Consider the following 21,701-nt stretch of genomic DNA (forward strand, 5'->3'; position numbering starts at 1 on the left):
GGCTTTTTCAGCAAGCGGGACTGACCTAGGGTGAATTTTAAATAGGGATAATTTTTAATGATTTTAATAAGAGACACAGCTACAAATATTTGGTTTTTAATTGGCTTTTATTGGGGAATTGTAATATGTTGTTTTAATATGCTGTGAGCCGCCCTGAGTCCCGTGGGGAGAAGGGCGGCATATAAGTCTTAAAAATAAAAATAAATAAATATGTACAGAGATGCATGCATAAATACAAATATATATGCAAGAGCTAGAGGTACCACCTATTCTTCCATTGGGAGCATAAAATCCCCCTAAATTATGTACCAGTGCTGTCTTTTCGACTGACCCCCATCTGGAATTAAAGGAGAGTCCCCACAGGTTTTTAGTTTTCTTTGGATTGAATCAAAGCCTGTTTTTCCCTATGACTACCAGATACTTAGAGAATGAAAGAATGGATCATTAAGAGAGGAGAAACAGCAACTAGTTTGAGAAAGTGAAAAATGTGAGAAAGAAACTCAAAATAATCCCATCTTTATCTTATTTAATGTAAGATGGCAGAGAGGAACCTCAACAAGCTTTAAGCTTTATTCTGTGTTGTTAGGACCCAGAATAATTAAGCTCTTATTCTTGGAATTTTGGCTCTTACTGGTATAATTGTCTGACAGAGGAAAGTAGGTTATAAAATGTTAAATGGGAATCTTGGCAGCCAGTTAGAAACTACACTTGTGCTGCAGTCCGACATATTATGCTAATAGTTATATAGCTGTATAAATATTTTTAGAGAGTGGAGAAAAACTCATCAAACCTCAGTGTTGTGCCTGATCAGCTGATTAATAACTTTCATGTTTCAGAGAATGCGATAAACAGCATTTAGACACGTGCAAAAGTTTTGATTTGGAAACATGTTAAGTTCAAAATAAGGCAATTCAACTATTCTGGAACTGCTTCAAGTTTCAGAAAACTGTTTCAGTCTTGAAACACCTCCAGAATAATCATTTGTTTTGAATTTAAAATGGAACATTTCAAATGTAAACCATTTTAAAATTTAAAAAAATACTTCTGATTTCAGCCTTCGGAACATGGACCTTTTAACTGGTTGTGATTAAACCTTGTTCTCAAAGTTGACATGGGAAAAACATGGGAAAATAAAGACATAGTTTTGTTCTCTGCTTGAAAGTGGAACTTGACCACTTTCTCTTCTCAGGCAGCAAGCATAGCGTAGCGTAGCGTAGTGTAGCGTAGCATAGCACTGGAAAGGACCTTGGAGGTCTTCTAGATCAGCTCCCTGCTCAAGCAGGAGAACCTATACCAGACAAGTGACTGTCTAGTCTCTTCTTAAAAATCTCCAGTGATGGAGCGCCCACGATATCTGGAGGCAAGCGATTCCACTGGTTAATTGTCCTCACTGTCAGGAAGTTTCTCCTTAATTCCAGGTTGCTTCTCTCTTTGATCAGTTTCCAATCATTGTTTCTTGTCCTTCCCTCTGGTGCTTTGGTGAATAAGGTGACCGCCTCTTCTTTGTGGCAGCCCCTCAAATACTGGAATACTGCTATCATGTCTCCCCTATTTCTTCTTTTCTTTAGACTAGCCAAACCCAGGTCCTGCAGCCGTTCTTCGTATGTTTTAGTCTCCAGGCCTTTGATCATCTTAGTTGCTCTTCTCTGAATTTTTTCCAAACTCTCAACATTGTTTTTGTGACATGGTAACCAAAATTGGCTGCAGTATTCCAGGTGTGGTCTTACTAGGGTTTTATAAAGCAGTACTAATACTTCACGTGATCTTGATTCTATGCCTCTGTTTATACAACCTATGATTGTATTAGCTTTTTTGGTTGTTGCTGCACAGTGCTGGCTCATAGTCAAGTGGTCGTCCCCTAGGACTCCAAGGTCCCTCTCACAGTTGCTGTTTTTAAGCCAGGTCTCACCCAATCTGTACTTGTACCTTTGATTTTTCCTGACTTAATGTAAAACTTTTCTCCATATTGCAACTCATTTTGTTGTATAAGGCCCATTGTTCAGGTTTGTCAAGATCTTTCTGGATCCTGAGTTTGTCTTCTGAGATGTTGGCTACTCCTGCCAGTTTGGTGTCATCTGCAAATTTGATGAGTTCCCCTTCAATTCCTTCATATAAGTCATTGATGAAGATATTGAAGAGTACTAGGCCTAAGATGGAACCTTGAGGTACCCCACTGCTTACTTCTCTCTATGTGAATGTGGTGCCATTGAGGATTACTCATTGAGTACGGTTTGCCAGCCAGCTACAGATCCATCTGGTGGTGATGTTGTCTATTCCACATTTTTCTAGCTTACCAAGGAGTAGGTTATGGTCTACTTTATTAAATGCCTTACTAAAATCTAAGTATACTAGGTCAAGAGCATTTCGCTGGTCTACTAGTTTAGTCACTTTGTCGAAGAATGAAATAAGATTGGTTTGGCATGTTCTGTTTTAACAAACCCATGCTGGCTACTAGTTATAAATTTGTTTGCTTCCAGTTGTTCGCAGATTTGTTTTTTGATTATCTTTTCTAGGATCTTTCCAGGTATTGATGTTAAACTGATTGGTCTGTAGTTTCCTGGGTCCGTTTTTTCCCCTTTCTTGAAGATGGGAACCACATCAGTCCTTTTCCAATCCTCAGGTACTTCCCCGATGCTCCAGGATTTATGAAAGATGTGGTGCAATGGTTCTGAGATAACATCTTCCAGCTCCTTCAGAACTCTGGGATGTAATCTGTCGGGTCCCGGTGATTTATACTCGTCAAGGTTGGATAGGTGTTCTCTTACCATTTTCTTGCTTATTTTAATTTTTGTTTCTAGTTTGTCTTTTGCAGTGGGTTTTTTGGTATGTTGGGCTATAGTGTGAAGACTGATGCAAAGTATAAGTTAAGCAGTTCTAGTCTATATATTCTTCTCCCTCTTAAGACAGCTGGTTTGGATTGCTAAATACCCTTAAATTGACAGGCATCTATCTGCAGAAGAAGTCATGGAAAGAGATCTGAAAAACCATCATTTGCATAGTTGCATCAGTCATAATCACATAATGGCAGAGTTCCATCATTTCATTATTGCAAGTGTGTTGCCATCATGATGTTAATCTCACTTCGATGCAAGCCCTTAAACTGAGAGCATTCTATACACATTTTCCTCTTATTTGAACTTGCTGATATGTAAATTTTTAATCTTTTTTGGGTATCCCAATACATTAAAACAGAGGTGTCAAACTGGCGGCCTGTGGGCCGGATGCGTCATGCGCAGGCCATGCCCAGCCCGGTTCAGCAAAGGCAAAAAACATCGTGATATGTCACGTGACATGATCGTGATATGTCACGTGACATGATCGAGTTTGACACCCGTGCATTAAAAGCATCATTTACTGAAACCAATTAATTGGATATCAACCTGTTTGAATATGTGACACAGAGTACACTTGTGACAGGTGCTTTTGTAATAATGTTTCATTTTTTAAATAATTACACATTCCTTAAATGTTCCACATACCTTATTTATACCTTTTGCATTGCAAATTACAGATTCTTGTAACTGTTCATAGGTCTGTTTTTAAAGTATTTGTTGACTACAACACTACTGTATATTCCTCCAGCCAATAGCCAGACTGAGTAGCTGAAGCTCAGGTACTTCTGTAGTTCTTATTCTTTATGTAGCATTCATAATTATTTCCCAATACATTGGATACAGATGAAGAAAGACTCTTACGTAAGAAAATGGGATTATTTCCATTGTTTTATTATAGCGGAGCAAATAAATCATATGTGAAATAATGATCATTGGTTGTTATTCCATAGCTTAATTCCAATATTCATTTCTAGATGGACTACTAACAATATATTTGTTCAACTGGTGATACTTTTTCCTGGTTATTCACTGAACGGAAGCATAATTTTTCTAGTAAAAGAATTGTATGTTTTTGTATGTGCTTATAAATGGTTAATCCTTTGAATAACTGTCCAGCAATGAAACTATGCATTTACAGATGTTATGCTGCATAGGAAATTATTTTTTTAGCCCAACCCATTTTAAATTAGATTAAAAAAAACCTAAATAACTAGGTTTACAATAGTGATATTGAGAACCTTATTCTTTTGGCTCTTATTCTGGTTTGACAATATTTCCAGTCCTCTTATATGTCCATTTGTTATTGTTTTACATGATTTTTTTAAATGAAATTCAACCATTTGGAAGATATTTAGATTTCTTCCTGCTTTATTTCTGGTGAATGGTTTTTCTTTCTTATATGTCAGGTGTGAAAAGACCAGATCTACAGGTGAAGGTTCAATTAAACTGATTTATTGCTAAAATGCCTGTACATAGCAATCTTCTCAATTAACGGTTAGCATCTGCTTGACGTTAGATAAGGATCAACAGTATTCAAAGGGGAATTTAGTTTGCTTGTGACTAAACTAAACTAGCTATACTTGTGACGTAGGGATTCTAGGCTGATCTCTCTTTCAACTCCAGCCTCGGGTTCTACTACTCCTTTTCCTACGCTATACTTCAATTTAAGGAATTCTGTAAAAAATCCTCATTAGGAATTTATTTGGGGGGGGGGGGGAAACTGTGTTAAATTAAAGATGGATTGCCCTTTCTCACCAGGTTGATACTTGTGTATGAATTTCTTTCCTGAAATAGGATTTCAGTCTAGAACAGGGGTGTCAAACTGCCGGCCCATGGGCCGGATGCATCATAGCAAAACCGCACCCACCCCATTGCCGGCAATGGCAAAAAAGTTGTGATACGTCGCGACACATCATGTGACGTTGCACATGACACCCCTAGTCTAGAATCTAAGCATTTAAACAGGTGGGTCTCTTAAAATTATGATCCAGAAATAACATTCTACGTTTCTTAACATCTGGGGCCACAAATTGTGATGAACTATTTTTCTTCTTTTTATTTCATATGATTATCTTTGTTATAAACTTGATTGTGGATATATATATTTTTGGCTCCTACTTGTACATTTCATTTTTAGCCTGCTTGGTCCTATGTGTGTTTTAAAATTTATTGCAATAACATGGAACAGTTGCCTTGGACTTGGCATAAATTTCACCATTTCAGTCTCTGCGTTTTCTTTTGATTATCTTTTGAGATGCTGTAATAATGCAATAACCAGAGTTATATCCCTTGACATAGCTCTTCCCTTTTGTCTCTGTAACTGGATTTACATAAGCAGAAGCTCTCCCTTGGTGTGCAGACTCCTGATAAATATGTATGTAGAGTGCACACACATCCTTTTTAAAAAAGTAAACCATGGGCATATGTATATTGAATTCAATATCTCGTGAGTTTATTCAGACATTTGCAAGGCATATAATAAATTCTAAGCAAGGATTTATATTTGTTTGCATATTTTTTTCTGTGGGCGCTCCAGTATTTCAGCAAGCAAATGTATAGTAGTACATTTTTTATAAAATATTTTTATTAGGACTTTGCAGTTATTTATTGTATTTATCAAACTTGTATGCCGCCCATCCCTCCCAAGGTGATTTTGAATTTGGATTTAATATTTAATCTGGATTTGAAGAGCAGAAGTTAATCTACAGCTTGCATGGTCCCATACACCACTCTTCTTGGCAAAACAAATTCTGCCTTTCCTGGGATTACCCAAGGCCCAAAAAAAAACAAAACAACACCCCTCATTTGGTTTAAGGACCTGCTGTGAGGAACAACATTTGCACCCTTTTGCTGCACAGAGTTGCTGCAGATTACTTCACGGATTACAGATTGCTTGCACAGGACTATTTTTAGGTTCCAAGGAGCAATATGAAACCAAATTTAATTAAAGGCATCAAGCTAGAAATCAGAAGGCTGTGATTTCTAGTCCTGCCTTAGGCACAAAGCCAGTTGGTTGTCTTTGGGCCAGACACTCATTCTCAGCCCAAGGAAGTGACAATGGCAAAACATTTCCTCAAAAGTGCTGCCAAAAAATCTGAAGGGATGGTCCAGGTAGGTTTCAGGAGACTGACTCAACGGGATCCCCTTCCCAATAAAAAGCAAAATATGTAAGCATTTTACAAATTGGAAGTAATTGTCTTTATCTTAAATGCCACTCCATTTCCAAAGACTGCAAAACAAAAAGAAATATAACAGAATAACAGAGTTGGAAGGCACTCTGGTCCAAATCCCTTCTCAGGCAGGAGATACCATTTCAGACAAATGCGTGTCCAGATTCTTCTTAAAAACTTCCAGTGTTGGAGCATTCACAACTTCTGGAGGCATATTGTTCCACCGATTAATTGTTTTAACTGTCAGGAAATTTCTCCTTAGTTCTAGGTTGCTTCTCTCCTTGATTACTTTCCATCAACTGCTTCTTGCCCTGCCTTCAGGTACTTTGGAGAATAACTTGACTCCCTCTTCTTTGTGGCAACCCCTGAGATATTGGAATACTGCTATCATGTCACCCCCAGTTCTTCTCTTCATTAAACTAGACACACAATTCCAGCAACCGTTCTTTATATGTTTTAGCCTCCAGCCTGCTAATCATCTTTGTTGCTCTTCTCTACACTCTTTCTAGAGTCTCAACATCTTTTTTACATCATCACCATGTTATATCGCCATTCACAGCAGAATCTTCAAGCATCCCAAGATGCGTCCCTGAAGGGTCATATTTTTACATCTCTTTGAAAATACACTCTCTTCTTGCAAACCTTTTTGGCCCCAGTTATTTCAGACTATGATGGCTGGTGAGTGAAACTCCAAATGCCGTTTCCAGATTTCAGAGCGAACAAGGAGATAACAACAGAAGGCAGCTGAGTTGAATTTGGCAAACTACCTTACCTTCAGACCTAAGCATGCTAAGGAACTCTCATAGATCTTTGTTGGCATTCTTGGTCTCTTAGCAATCTAGATCTTCAGCTTCCCTGGGGAAGTCACCTGGGACACATGCTGCTGGTTCTGGACCTTCTTGCAACCATGTGAAGAACCATGATGGATCTTTTTACCTCAGGCTTTCAGAACGTTCTCCTCAAGAGCACTGCATCTTATCTCATGGTAACCAGTTTTCCTGGACCTCCAATATATTTTTTCTCTTCAAAATCATTCTTTGGATCATTCCCTACTCTCTGATCATTCCATTTTTGCAAACCTAACTGGCAGCTGATTTCCATAGATCTGCTGCAGCTTTCAGGATTTGGCCTTGCCTTATTGAGTAATCCTATAATTCAGAACAGATGGCTGCCCTTCCAGTGGTCATTTATATACAGTAGTGTAAAGCCCTTTCTTTTTATCTTCTCCTGCTTTTAAGTCATTAAACAAAGACGCTGTCCTTCCCCACCAGTTCTGAAATTCTGTGCACAAAAGAACAGATTCTCCCCTAGTAACTGCTTTAAATGCCCTTTGAGATGCTTATTTGTTCATGCCTCTTTGGGGAGTATTTGAAATTGTCAGAGATAAACTGTTAGAATTTTCTATCTTGTTCTTTATAATATTATTAATCAAAACAGCTTTTGCAACTTGATAAGCTTCCTTTATATTCTGTCACCAACTGAACGATGGTTATAGCTAGGACTGTATAAATCTTGGCTGGGCTTTATAGTCTGATCTCTTCTGATTGGATTCTAGTTTCATCCTTCTTGTTCTGCTACATGGAATAAAACTTAAGCTATTTATATATGCTGCCAGGTAAAGTAATTGTAACCAAGAGGAATGGTTGGTAACCATAAGTTCAGCAAAGCTTTCCCACATCATCTTCATGATATTTTTGAAAAGGTACTACCCATGGGATGAGTTTAGCTTTTCCTACCATTTGCCAGAATTAACATACGGTTGCTATTGCTGTTTCTTCTTGCTCCATGAATAGCAGTTAAATCTCTAGAGGTTTTAGTTACATTGGGAGATTACAACTGAAAAACAGTCACAGAGATACTTTTCCACTATAGCCTTAACTTCTCAGGGAACAGATTGTGGGAGATGTATTCCCAGCATATCTGAAAAACATCTGGTTGGGAAAGTTATTCTGCAGCTTAGGTAGTTCATGTGAAATTTTTCAGAACTTTTTTAATTATGTCTTTCTGTTTCATGAGGGAAATTCTGTGAAATTCAAGTTACACATTCAGCCAAAAGGTTGGTGCTTGTGTTAAAAGTTTTACTTTTTTGATATTGTAGTTTCGCTAAATAATCTTAAGATGCAATGAAAATTTGAGAGTCCATATGTAGAATTTGATCGTAAATATTAATATTTTATGTTTCAGTTGTTACCCCATACTTTAGTACTATATGCTTGTGTTTCAAAAATGAAAAGTCTTACTGTGATCCACACATGATTAAACAATGTTTCCTTTTATTTTTGTACTGTTTGTTTCTCCCATAAGAAAATTTCTAGTGCTATTTTGTAGTGTATTGTTATATATACCTTCTGAGAAGAAAGCCCCAGAGTTAGTATTGGACTTTATACATTTGTATGCAGAATCTGCATCTTTTAAATCATACTTTCCCACTTTTTCATGCCAAATCATATTTGGCTACAATTGTTAGCACTGCCCGACTGCATGGCAATGGTAGGGACAAAAGAGTTTTCTAATATTATATCTAGAATGATGGATTGTTATAATATATATACCCACTTTAGTCTCATTCCTATGAGACACATATTGTCTGGTAGTACGCAATAAATAATAAGACATGGAAGTTGAGTCAAAACAATCTGTAGGACGTCCGAAGAATAATTCATAAAGGTACTTCACATAGAATTATCACAGGAATTTCCCCAGTCTGTAAAATAAGGCATAAATCACTTTGTTTTCTTCCTAAAATAAAACAAAAAGAAGTCTATCCCCTGAATCCAAATTTCCCCATTGCGTTAAAAAAAATTATCCATGATGCTAATTTTTTTCTTTTCTTAAAATTCAGAGTTGCCGTAACAGCTCACCTAAGTGTCTTCCACATTCTAGCTAAAACAATGATTGTAACTGGATGTTGGGAAGAAAAATAAATTAAAGGAACCCAATAAATTTCCTACTGTATTTCTTAATTGGTTGTTTACTATATACAATATATAGACCTGATTTAAAGGGGACATGGCTGGAAGGCATGGATTTTTCTTTAAATTTCTCCCCCCAAACCTGATATAATAGATTTCTATTTTTGACTTATAGACATTTGTCATTCACGCTCACTTTCTGAGCCTATTGTTATGCTTTTTTCCATTCATATTTTGATTCAAATATGTCATTTGCATATAGATGTGAATTATTGCTGATTTAAATTATTTTTCAGTAGGCAGGCATGGACCACAAGGATTCTGAAATGCATTCTTCAAAGAAGGCACTGCTTCAAAGACTTCTCTCTTTTATGCTCAGGAGAAGTTCAGCAAGGAAAGATTGGTTGATAATTCCTGCCTCCTTGGTTTTGTTTTCTGGAAGGCTGGCTGAAAGCCTCAAATTGCTGGTAGTAGCTTGAGATAAATGTGGTCTCAGTTTCTGCTTCTTAAAGGGAGCATGCAGCAATGCACCTTGCAGGTTTAGTGTGGAATGAGTAAGATAATTGTAATTAAAGGTACTTTGTACATAAATGAGTGATTTACAAATGATAAATAATTGACATCATAAAGATAAGAGTGGGATATGGTATTGCCTTGCCATAGGTCTTCCCTAGAAAAGTATTGCTTTTAGCAACTGGGGCAGTTTAAATGGTTGGCATTTAGATTAATCATATTCAAGAGCATTTGTTTAAATATGCTTGTTTTAATTGAAAGAGGGATTTGTACTGTTGGGAGCTTGTATTTTAAGATCCCTGAATTCATGCAGTAAAAATAATCACCACTCGGACTTTTCTGTTTCTCTGCAGTGTCCATTGAAGATACTCAGGTGGCTTCCGTTGAGCTGAAAAACTGAATTGATTTCTTTTGCCCCTCCTGAGCAGGTTTACTTACCATCCTTTTAGTTTATCAGCAGATGTTGGGCATTGCAAAGAAAAAGACCTTACAGGCTATCTGATTGTGAGGATGCAAACCAAGCATATTAACACCTTCAAAATGCCGTTGGATGGTTCTTTGCCAGTATTATATGTCTTCTCCCTCTTTGTGATGCCTGATAATAAATTAATTGTGCTTTCAGAGAACCCTGTCAAGGGAACAAAGCAATCCATGGCACCATCTGCTACCAGCGTGTTTGTGTGGTGGAGGGAGCTTTGTATCTCCATTATTCAGGATCATTGGCAGACCCCGGTGCTGCCACAGCCCTTTTTGTCAAAGATAACAGCCAGGCTATTATTGGTAGATCAGTGGGGAAATGGCTTTGTCATGCCAAGGCTGGGGCATTACCAAGTCAGGAGTAAGTGTATCGGAACATTTTGGGATGAATGGTGCAGAAAAGAAAAGCAGATTAAAAATGGTAAAAATGTCTGGCCATGCATGTTATGAAGGCTATTAAAGCTATAACGATTTATTATAATAAATAGTTTTAATCTGTCCTGAAGGAAAAGTTCTGAGGCTGAACGTAGAAACCATCAGAGAACAATGTTAGTGTACAATCTGCATATTAAAATTATTGCAAGCTTCTTTGAAAAACATTAAATAGTATGAAAATATAACCTGTAGAGGGTAAAATCATAATAGTCTTATGGAGAGAATATGGATACCTGCTTTATTTTCCTCATTATTTTCCATTCATGCTGAAATTTTCTATTATCTAGCTCAGCAGACAAAATTATACAACACAATATATGTTTATAATACAACGTTTGGAAATATTTGGGAAAAGGTCTTATTGCCCATTGTAACTAGAACTCTCCTGAAGACAGAATTCATTTGAAAACAAATCAAATAGCTAAAATGTGAATAGCTCAAATTGCTGTTGAGTTTCAAGGCTAGTCCTTACATCGGAACTGGGCATTTTATGGCCCCTAAAGCCACATCTGGACCTTTGGACTCTCCCTGTCCCACCCACGCAAGGTCAATCAGAAATTAGAAATCAGATGTAAATAAATGCACTGCAGGGGGCAGAAGAAGAAGTAGTGGGATCTGGCTCTGCACAGTCACCATGTACTCTTTCTGTCAACTGGCAGCCATGGGAGAATGAGAAGAGAAAGTGCTCATCCCTGGCCTGTAGCAGCTTGAGGAGTTGAGGTGACGGAATTTGAGGTCACCAGATCAGGTTACATTGATTCAACTCTTCACAACAGTCCCACTGGCCCCTTGGAAAATTAATTGCCCACCCCTGCCCTTCATGAAGCCAAGCAGAAAACAAACTATATTTCCACCATAGATTCTGAAACTGATGTCTGAATCAAGATAGCATCTGAAGATCCATAATCCATAGTAATACTCTCTGTCTGAGGTAGGCAGGCTAATAATGTCTCCAAGTTTTAAGAAGGCCATACTGGTTTTTAAAACAGTCCATAGGTGCATTGTCCTCCTCCTCCACAAAGAGACAGGTGTCCTTTCCATTATTTAGAAAGAATGTGAGAAAAAGCTACTGGCACTAAGTTGCCTATATATAGTTTTTTTTACCTGAAAACAGAGTACTAATTGAAATTCTTGTGTTATTATTTCAACCTCCTTAAGTCTAGCTAATCAGAGTTCTGAGAAAGTTATTTCTCTAGAAATTCTAATTTCAATCATTCCTAGCTGTAGCTAGCAGGTGTGGGTCTATACATATGTTGTATATAGTATGTTTAGGTGTGTGTCATGTATGTGTTTCACTTTGAGAGCGGGCAACTAAATTTCATTTTTGATGTGTGCAGTTGTGCCCACAGTAACAAAATGACAATAAAGGTTATCTTATCTTATCTATCTTATGACCCTTGGCAAAGGAGTGCAGGATTAGTTATCTAATCTAAAACATCTGGAGCACAAGATGTTTCATTCTCTCATTTGAAGTGCACATAATACTTGACTGTCTGATCTGATTTCAGAATAATAACTCCATAGCAAGCACAAGATCTGTGATACGCTTTTACATGGAAAACCCCATTTACTTGAGATTAAATTAGCTAATAAATCAATAGAAAAGATTGAGGTTGTCAAGCAAAAGTTTTAAAAATAAGAACATAAATCTGGAGGCTGCTTCAATATTTTTTTTGCCTTACTATATAACCATCAGCTGGGCCACCAAGGATAATTACCTGCTGTTGATAATTCATAATTCATATGATTTGTGCACAGGAAGCAACACGCTCCATTCCTCATGGTACGTTTGTCTATACTTACAATACTGTTTGAAGAAAGCCTAAAATTTCCTAGGATGTCACAATAAGGAAACTGTACATTTTATGGTAAAAATGATAGTTTATCAGATGGGAAGGTTTGTTTTTTCAGTGTTCATTAATAAAAAAAAACTGTATTTAAAATTTGGCCTTCTATCTTTTAATGCTGCTCTTCCTGTCTCTAGAGAATGGGCTTTAGTTAGACATATATGATCACCTCAGTGGGTGGAAAATTTTAATTTTTATTTTTAGCTATTTTTAAACTGATGGTCTACTGATTCCAACTGAATAAATTAGTAAAATATATTTGCACTATTTTTAAACCCATTGAGTTGTAATGGAGTTGTTGCTTCCTTCTCACAAAATTTTAAGAACCCTCATTTTACCATACTTCCTAATTGAAGCCTATCAACCCAAGCGATATGAAACTATGTACTATTCAAATTATCTCTGAAAATAATTTTCTTTGATCTGATGCCCTCCAAAGCTACTGACATCCTCCAGTTTGCTAATGCCAGTTGGAAGTGGAAGTCAAGTCAGTGTTTATTATAATCAAAGACCAGAGACCAGAACAAGTTAAAAACACTCAAGGAATAGCCAGTTAATTTTTTTTAGAATAAAATAATAAATAAAAGATAAAATCTATATTAAAATCACAATTTGTCACCCAATCTGTCAGCTGTACACAAGCAAAACACAGCATGGCCTAACTGTAATATAATATCAAACCTTAAACTGTGAGGCCCGTAGTCATTAAATATTAAAATAGGGGTGGAAAATGCTAGTAAAATTGTAGGAGATGATCAGGCTGAGCCCGAGAGCAGAGTCAAACACACCATAAGTTTAGAGTCCCTATGCTTCCATAAGAGAGCTAAGTCTAGCCCCCTGTAAATTCTGTTGATTCTTATCTGCCGCCAATTTGCCTTGACCGTTAGTTGTTCAGTTTCTTGTGTATAGGTAGCATGAAATAAACTTGCAATACTTTTGAACCATATCCTATCTCCTGGTTTCTTGTGCCTGACAGCAACACAAGAAAACCAAGAATTATTACCTGTACTGCAGTTGTGATTGAGGGAACAAGACAGGCAAGCATATATATGGTAAATCTTATCCCATTTATTGCTTTCTGAAAACATAGCTTACTCGTGGCAATATCCATAGATACAATTTTGGAAGAGGTTATGGGTTTTTCTTTTCTTTTTCATTCTTCTATTCCCAAAGCTGTTAGGCTCTAAGTTCCCTTGGTGAAGGCAGGCCCAGTTCAAGCTAGTGAAACATTGATTCCTTATGATCTAGTCATAGATGAATTGTGCAACTTTGAGATGTAAGAAGTGTTTTTGATTGATGACTGTGCCTCTAAAATCAAAGAATGATTTACTGTCCAATTGAACTATTCTTTTTCCTTTTAAACCCCCCCCCCCTTTCTCTCCTTTCAGCCAAGAAGACCTGTGCAGAGTCTGATTTTACCTGCAACAATGGTCACTGCATCCCATCTAGATGGAAGTGTGACGGTGAGGAGGAATGTTCAGATGGATCGGATGAATCTGAATTGATATGCAGTGAGTATTCTTGCTATGCGATTCTGGAGCATGGCTTTGTAATAATTTTGAAAGCAACTGATGATGGAGCATATGACACACATACTTCCATGCATACTACCCTTAAGCAAGGATAAGTTAACTTCTATTGTAGTAGTAGAATAACTGTTCAGGAGCGCACCTACATAGGCCAAATGGATATTCACTCCCCAAGCTGTTCACTTTCAAGCTAACAGTAATATGTAAAGTGCAGAAAGGCAGTAAAAACAGTAAGCCGAAGAAATTAAATTGAGATAATAAAAGAAAAAGGATGTGTTGCTAAGTCTAGTTTACACCAGTACTCTCCACTGTGCCTCTCTATACCTTTCTGTCTTTGTAAGCCAGCCTTGCTTTTACCACATCCATCCACTGCTTCATACATCGCTTGATGTTCTTTACATTTCTATTTTCTTTTTTTCTTACCATTTCATCAATCCCATCCAGCCACCACTGCCTGATCTTCTCCTTTTTCTCAGCCCATTGACTCTTACTTCGTGTATCTGTTTTGCAATTCTGTGCTCTCTCTATAACTAAATCACCTCAATATACTTTTTTTGTACCAGTCACTCACTTGCATTCAGTCCACATATATTCAGCTCTCATTCATTCTTGAGCCCATAGCTTCTTGTTTTACTGCCCACAGACCATTGCATTCAAATTACTTCTACATTTATCCAGCCATTCCTATTGCATGTGTACATAATAGTGTGGGCAGAAGCATGCTCCTATGCATAGCCATTTATTCTACCGTTATTATGTGCAGCCAGTACTCATTCCTCACAACAACCTATGTGCTGCCCACTACTTTTCTACCACCTTTGGCACATCTTAAAATTTCTCCATCAGTTTCACCATCTTTAGTAAACATTTTATCACATTTCTTCTATTTGCTCTAGTTTAATCAGCATTTATACATAATTTTCAGTCTATTTCCATTTTCTGGGCTATGCCAAACTAATCTTTGATTCATTAATTTTCAAATCCATAGCTCTGAATGTTTGTTTGTGTGTGTGTATATATATACTTACACATTATGCATGTATGTGTATATATGTAGATAGATATAAATATATATACATACATACATTTCTGAATGAATAGGCTTATATTCAAACCATATATTCGAAATCAGCTGACTTTAAAAAAAAAAGATCCTCATCAGTCAGCATTGTTATATATTTTTAAGTCTCTAAATCACCCAGGCATTTTAGCTATGCTCTTTTGTGTCATCTATTAGTATCACCTAGCAGAATAATTTTCCCTGGATTACATTCATCCAGAACGCTGAACTATTTCTCTCCCCCCCCCCCCAAATATCTCATTCTTCTGTTATCATTATTCACTGGATCATAACATGTAGCTATTGCTGATCTTCCTACAGATGCACAGCAACCCATGTAACATTCATGCTTTCTGACATTAATTTTAGCTTTTTAATTTATAATTAAATCTATATTTCACTTCGATGCATGTAGTCATGTTACATAAGATCAGAGCATTTTCATTCAGGAATAGTATAACTACTCTTTCTTTTAGTTTCATGGACACATAGCACATCTATTTTTTATGTCATTTTTAAAAATTAATTCATGCTCTTTATCTGCCTGCCATGGGTGTCTCCAGATGGACCCAAAGAGATGGACCTCCTGCACTTGCCATCTGAGGTCCCCCCTGGGATTCAAATGGCCCTCACCTTACTAGTTTTTCAAAGGGCCCTGAAGACATGGCTGTTCACGCCGGCCTTTGATGAGAATGATTGGCATGACACTCCTTTTTTTTTTCTTTTTTGTTCCCATCTGTGTTTGTTTTCTCTGCCATCCTTGCTCCTTTATTTTATGTTGTGAATTTTTTTGTGCGGGTTTTTTTTGTTTCTTTGTTTTTTTCCTAGTTTTTAAATGTTTTTGACAATTTGTCAACCACCCAGATAGTGGAGTTGGGTGACATATAACAATTATTATGGTTAGGCATAATGAGCTTGATGTGTAGGCTGGATTTGGCATTTTTTTTATCTCCTATAGAGTCCTTCTCAAGGACCTGGGAGAGACAGGTATTGTTGTTTGGTGGTGTTAAAAATTATTGTTACAGGATGTAAGGTGTTCCAGGTAAAGCTGCCTTTTGCAATTGACTGATGGTGGTTTTGTCCAAGCGGATGGTATTCAAGTAGTGCTCCAGTTGTTTTAGGATTGCACCAATAGGATTGCCTATTACTGTTGGTACTATCTTTGCTTTCTTTTGCCACAAAAGTCCCAGAGGACTTTATTCATTCTCTTACTCATCTATTTTGTGATCCTACCTGTTATTGCTTGCAGGCAAATGGTATTTCTTGCAGATATTCCAATGCACCACTGTAACTATTTTGCCCTGTCACTGTTGGTAGTCAATCTGTGTGGTCTCCTTGTAGTTGCAAACTAGGTAGTCCATGGTTTCTTCAACTTCTTTTCAGAGGTGGCATTTGCTATCTGTTGGTGTTTTCCCTCTTCTGTTTCAGCTGATATTTCCCATGCAGCTTCGCAATGTCCATATAAATGAGTTTGGATAGCCTAGCTTATGTTTTTGATGTTTGATAAGCATGGTGTGACTTGTTCAGTATTGTTGACAGAAAAATCAATTAAATGACAAGTAGGAGTGATAGTGAGTCTTCTTTATAGGTTCCTCTCTTGATATTAATCTCTCCCTTTCTATCACTGTTGGCCAGCAACTGTGTCTTCCATTGTGCCATTGAACTCTGCACAAAGCTTCTGATGTTTGTACTGACTCCTGTTATTTCTAGACACTTTATTATCAATCATGTGGCAGAGAGTTGAATGCCAAGCTACATTCAAGTTGGTCTTCATTCTCTTTTATTTCAGGTTGTTTTTTTAAAAAAGTTTATCCACTTCCTTTTTCCAAGCTGCATTCTTGTTGTATTTATTTGGGTTGTTCCATAGCTGGGTCCAGAACTGTACCGTTTCTTCTTTGTCAGATGTTGATTGGTTCATTGCAGTCTCTTCTTTTTAGGATTGATAGAAATGTTTCTGATTCAATTGTAATTGGAGATTCTGCTTATAGTGTGCAATTCCAGCTTTGTGTCTGATTATCTTAGCTTTAGCTGTTATTTTGCTGTTGTGTTATTTCCAGTGTTTCCTTGATCTTCCTTGTTTCTGGGTGGTGTTACTTGATCAGGTGTTCTCTGGTTCTGTTCTTCAACTTCTTTTGTTTCATCTGCTTTAGCTTGTTTGCATCTGATTATACCATGCTGATCTTATTTTACAACCTTGCTTTTCTGGTTTGTTGATTTTTTTTCCATTGAAGGTATTCAACTATACTGCAGCCATGCTGTGCATTAATTGATTTATTTCTTGCAGTGAGCTGGTGCTTATATTTATACAGTATTGGCATTTTTAATACTTGTACTAGCTGTTTCTTTGTAACAAGCTTCAACGCTGGCAGTCTTATTCTTGTTGTGCTGTTCTAGATGCTCAGTTATTCTCTGTTTTAATACCTCTTGTTTTTTTTAATTAGAGGACTTTGTTCTTTCTGAGGAGAAGTCAGAGGAAATGTTGCCTGGTTTGGGAATGAAAATGGTTCATCAGCAACACTGGCTTCCTTTACTGCTGACTCCCCCTGGTTTGTCTCTACAGTCTGAGCTACTATTGGCCAGGCTTCCGTTACTTTGCCTGGGTAGATCTTTGCAGTTTTTCCAGTTTTACTTCTCTGAATACTTTATTTCATGTTATCGGCATTGAGAAGAGAAGAGAAGAGAAGAGAAGAGAAGAGAAGAGAAGAGGTCTTCTAACCCGGCCCCCTACTCAATCAGGAGAACCTATACCGTCTCAGAAAATCTCCAGTGATGGAGCACCCATGATTTCTGGAGGCAAGCTTTTCCACTGGTTAATTGTCCTCACTGTCAGGAAGTTTCTCCTTAATTCCAGGTTCTTTCTTTCATCAGTTTCCAACCATTGTTTCTCGTCCTTCCCTCTGGTGCTCTGGTGAACAACCTGCCCCCCTCTGCCTTGTGGCAGCCCCTCAGATACTGGAACACTGCTATTATGTCTCCCCTATTTCTTCTTTTCTTTAGATTAGCCAAACCCAAGTCCTGCAGCCGTTCTTCGTATGTTTTAGTCTCCAGGCCTTTGATCATCTTAGTTGCTCTTCTCTGAATTTTTTCCAAACTCTAAACATCTTTTTTTGTGATAAGGTGACCAAAATTGGCTGCAGTATTCCAGGTGTGGTCTTACTAGGGTTTTATAAAGCGGTACTAATACTTCGCGTGATCTTGATTCTATTTATACAACCCTGTTTATACAACCCAGGATTATATTAGCTTTTTTGGTTGCTGCTGCATACTGCTGGCTCATAGTCAAGTGATCGTCCACTAGGACTCCAAGGTCCCTCTCACAGTTACTGTTTTTAAGCCAGGTCTCGCCCAAAACCTTTGGTTTTTCCTGCCTAAATGTAAGCATTTCCTGCTTTTCTCCACATTGAAACTCATTTTGTTGGCTAGGGCCCATTATTCAAGTTTGTCAAAATCTTTTTGGATCCTGAGTTTGTCTTCTGGGGTGTTGGCTACTCCTGCCAGTTTGGTATCATCTGAAAATTTGATGAGTTCCCCTTCAATTCCCACATCTAAATTATTTATGAAGATATTGAAGAATACTGGGCCTAAGACGGAACCTTGTGGTACTCCACTGCTTACTTCTCTCCCGTTATTTCTAATTCTGGATGATGTTCTTTCAGAACTGTTTTTTTCTTTTCACATATCCTCTTTTCACTGGACTGGCTTTGCAAAAGCAGCAGATTATTATTATTATTTTTGTGATGGGTAGACAACTTTTCTTTCAGTAGTCCTGCAGATACTTCTCTGGTTGCTCAGGCAACAGTCCTGTAGCCCAGCGGTTTCCAACCTTGGTAACTTTAAGACTTGTGGACCTCTGCTGTAGCCCATTTCTCACTAGATGTCCAGGAATTCCAAGATCTAGCATGCTAGTTGTTCACCCAGGCAATGACTGATCCAGTATGGATTTCTCTAAATTACACCTTACCATACGGGTAGTCCTTGACTTACAACAATTTGTTTAGCGACCATTTGAAGTTGCAATGACATTGAAAAAAGTGACTTATGATCATTTTTTACACTTACGACTATTGCAGCATCCCCATAATATGTGATCAGAATATGGACGCTTGGACTTCCGGTTTGCTGATGCATTAGGATTGAAGAGAGGTTCAGATCTCACCCAGTCTCATCTGCGCTGCTTTGTAGGTGCCTGGTGGTAAATTTGACTTCAGCTGTTTGGAGCCTAGTGACAGACCATATTTCTATGGCCGGTCTTTTGTCCGCCGGCTTGGAGGGTGCCCCGGATCGAGCGGAAGGGCTACCGCCCTCCCGCAATCAAGCGGGAATCCCCTCCTTGCTTGTCACCCCTACAGGGCAACTTTCAACCCTTTCCAGGGTCCCCCAGTGATGCGAAATCGGATGTGGAAGGCAACTGGCATGTATTTATGATGGTTGCAGTGTCCCAGGGTCATGTGATCACCCTCTGACAAGCAAAGTCAATGGGGAAGCCAGGTTCACTTAACAATCATGTTACTAACTTAACAGCTGCAATGATTAACTTAACAACTGTGGCAAGAAAGGTCGTAAAATGGGGCAAAATTCTCTTAACACCCGTCTTGCTTAGCAATGGAAATTTTTGGCTTAATTGTGGTTGTATCTGTATTGTTTATGGAAGAGAGAGACTCTTCATCTGGGTCCTCTGATGAGTCCTGTCCAGTATAATTGATCCTCCGGCATAGCTGTCATCTTCATAAAGCACAAAAGCTCCACAACCACATCAAGATAATGTCTCACTGGAGGATTACCATCCCCATCATCATCATCTTCATCATTACAGTTGGGATGATCCATCAAGGTCTTCTCATAATGTTTTTTTTAAATAATACAGAAAATATGTAGACAAGGCTAGTATCTCACAAATGAAAGCAAGATCTGGTTGTACCACATTTTTCCTGGTGTTTATGCAAAATAGGATCTCCAAACTATATTCTCCAAGTCACACAAATATCAAAGATAATCTTGTCAACCATAAAAAACAAAATGAAATTCATCTTTAAGCAACACCTTTATTAGGTTAACTCAGAGGCCATAATAACTATGCAAGCTTGTCTGTATAACTTCCTGAATTCTCATTGCTGTAATGGCATAAAAGTGAACTACAAATGTAAAGCTCATAAACTTTTAGCTGCCCTTTCTATTTTCCCATTTTTTTTCAATATACTATAAGATCTCACAAGTGATAGCCTTCAAAGATTTGACTCTGCAGCAAACCACCCTGGCATACCTGGCAGTACCTGGAACCATCAGCATTAGAAAATGGAAATGGATTCTGGAGTCACCTCTTCCCCTCTGTACTGTGCAGGAATATCCAGAGAAAGTATCATTTGAAGAGAGTTACATTTTGTAAAATAAACACACATTAGGTTTTGGGATTTTTGTTTCTTTCTTTTCAAACCAAACTAAACAAAATGCCATTCTGTTCTATTCCCGGGAGATTGCTTTGAAATTAAAATGAGCTTCTGTGCTTTCCCCCCCCCACCCCCCCCCCCTGCATACTTTGATGATGATAGCTGATATCAAAGGTGTAAATATCCTTTGGTTAAATCCAACTGACTATTTTGGGATTACTGTTTTTACACCTGACACTTCCTTTTATATTTTTCTATCTAAACACTATCATCTAGTACATTGATGGCGAATCTTTTAGAGACCGAGTGCCCAAACTGCAACCCAAAACCCACTTATTTATCGCTGGGTGCCAGGTGGGCGTGACTCACTGGGTGGGTGTGGCTGTGGTGGTCATGTCAGATTGGGTGGGTATGGACAAGGTGGGCATGATCACCTCGATTTTGCTCGTGGGGAGGGATGCCTGTGGGGGCCGGGCAGGGTTGGGGGAGATCAAGAGGGTCTCTGGTAGGTGGGACGGTGGGCAGAAGGCTCGTCCTGCTCTGGTGAGATGAGGCAAGGCGAGGCAGGGTGGGGGTGCGGTGAGGCCGGAGCAGCTGCTGCCTGACACCATCAACCCCTGCACACAGAGGCCAGCGAGTGCATGGGTGCTGGGATGCATCTGGCCATGTGGGACCTCAGTGAGTTAGTGGGCGGCTGGTTGAAGAGGGACGGTTGCCATCTTTGGGGCATGGCACATGTGCCCACAGAGAGGGCTCTGCGTGCCGCCTCTGGCACGCGTGCCATAGGTTCGCCACCACTGATCTAGTAAGAGCATATCTCTCTCTCTCTCTCTCTCTCTCTCTCTCTCTCTCTCTCTCTCTCTCTCTCTCTCTCTCTCTCTCTCTCTCACACACACACACACACACACCACAATTTGGCAGTTTTGATAACACTTTTGCGAGAGTAGCTTTTTCGCAAAGCTAATTGTCCTGGTGGAATGGCAAATCAATTTCTCTATTAGAATTTGGCAGAACAAAGGGAGCAAGGTTGCAGCTTTGAGAACAGTAATGAATGCTTGTAAATAGTGAGTGACACAGAAACTAAATTTAGAAAATTTCCCCCACTAGCAGAACCATTCACAAATGTGATTCTGTTGTGATCATCAAGAAACATTTCATTTTGCTTTAGTTTCTTTCACTGTTTTGTAATTCCCATCCTAGGGGACAGCTTATTCATTTCCCATTGATCTGGAACATTGCAAATTCATTAAATATTCACCAGTGCTGACTAGCAGGGACTTTAACCTAAGGAAATTAAATTTTAAATATTAGGCAATACCCAAAGGTGATAAAGTAAGAGTGCTTGAGTGCATGTAAATTTATTTTGAGTGAAAAATGATTTTATTATCTGTTGCTAAACTCTGTGGGCTTAATAACGAAATTGTAATGTTGCAATGAAATAAATTTGATTGAAAGCTTACTTGTGTATACTTTGTAGATGTGGCAAAGAAGAGATTGGCAAAACATGTTTCCTTCAAATGGCAGGACAGTAGTGGCAATT

General features: G+C 38.3%; 1 protein-coding gene across 1 annotated transcript in view; it reads left to right on the top strand.

Annotated features, from left to right (window-relative positions):
• The window catches only part of LRP8 (LDL receptor related protein 8), a 206,931-nt gene that overhangs the window by 112,107 nt on the left and 73,123 nt on the right, over positions 1-21,701 (top strand). The window contains exon 3 of the mRNA XM_015810886.1: positions 13,577-13,699. Within this exon, the coding sequence (XP_015666372.1) occupies positions 13,577-13,699 (123 nt within the window). The remainder of the gene's footprint in view (positions 1-13,576; positions 13,700-21,701) is intronic.

This window comes from Protobothrops mucrosquamatus, unplaced genomic scaffold (assembly GCF_001527695.2).
Source record: "Protobothrops mucrosquamatus isolate PMUCROS unplaced genomic scaffold, P.Mucros_1.0 scaffold24, whole genome shotgun sequence".
NCBI classification, from domain to species: domain Eukaryota; kingdom Metazoa; phylum Chordata; class Lepidosauria; order Squamata; family Viperidae; genus Protobothrops; species Protobothrops mucrosquamatus.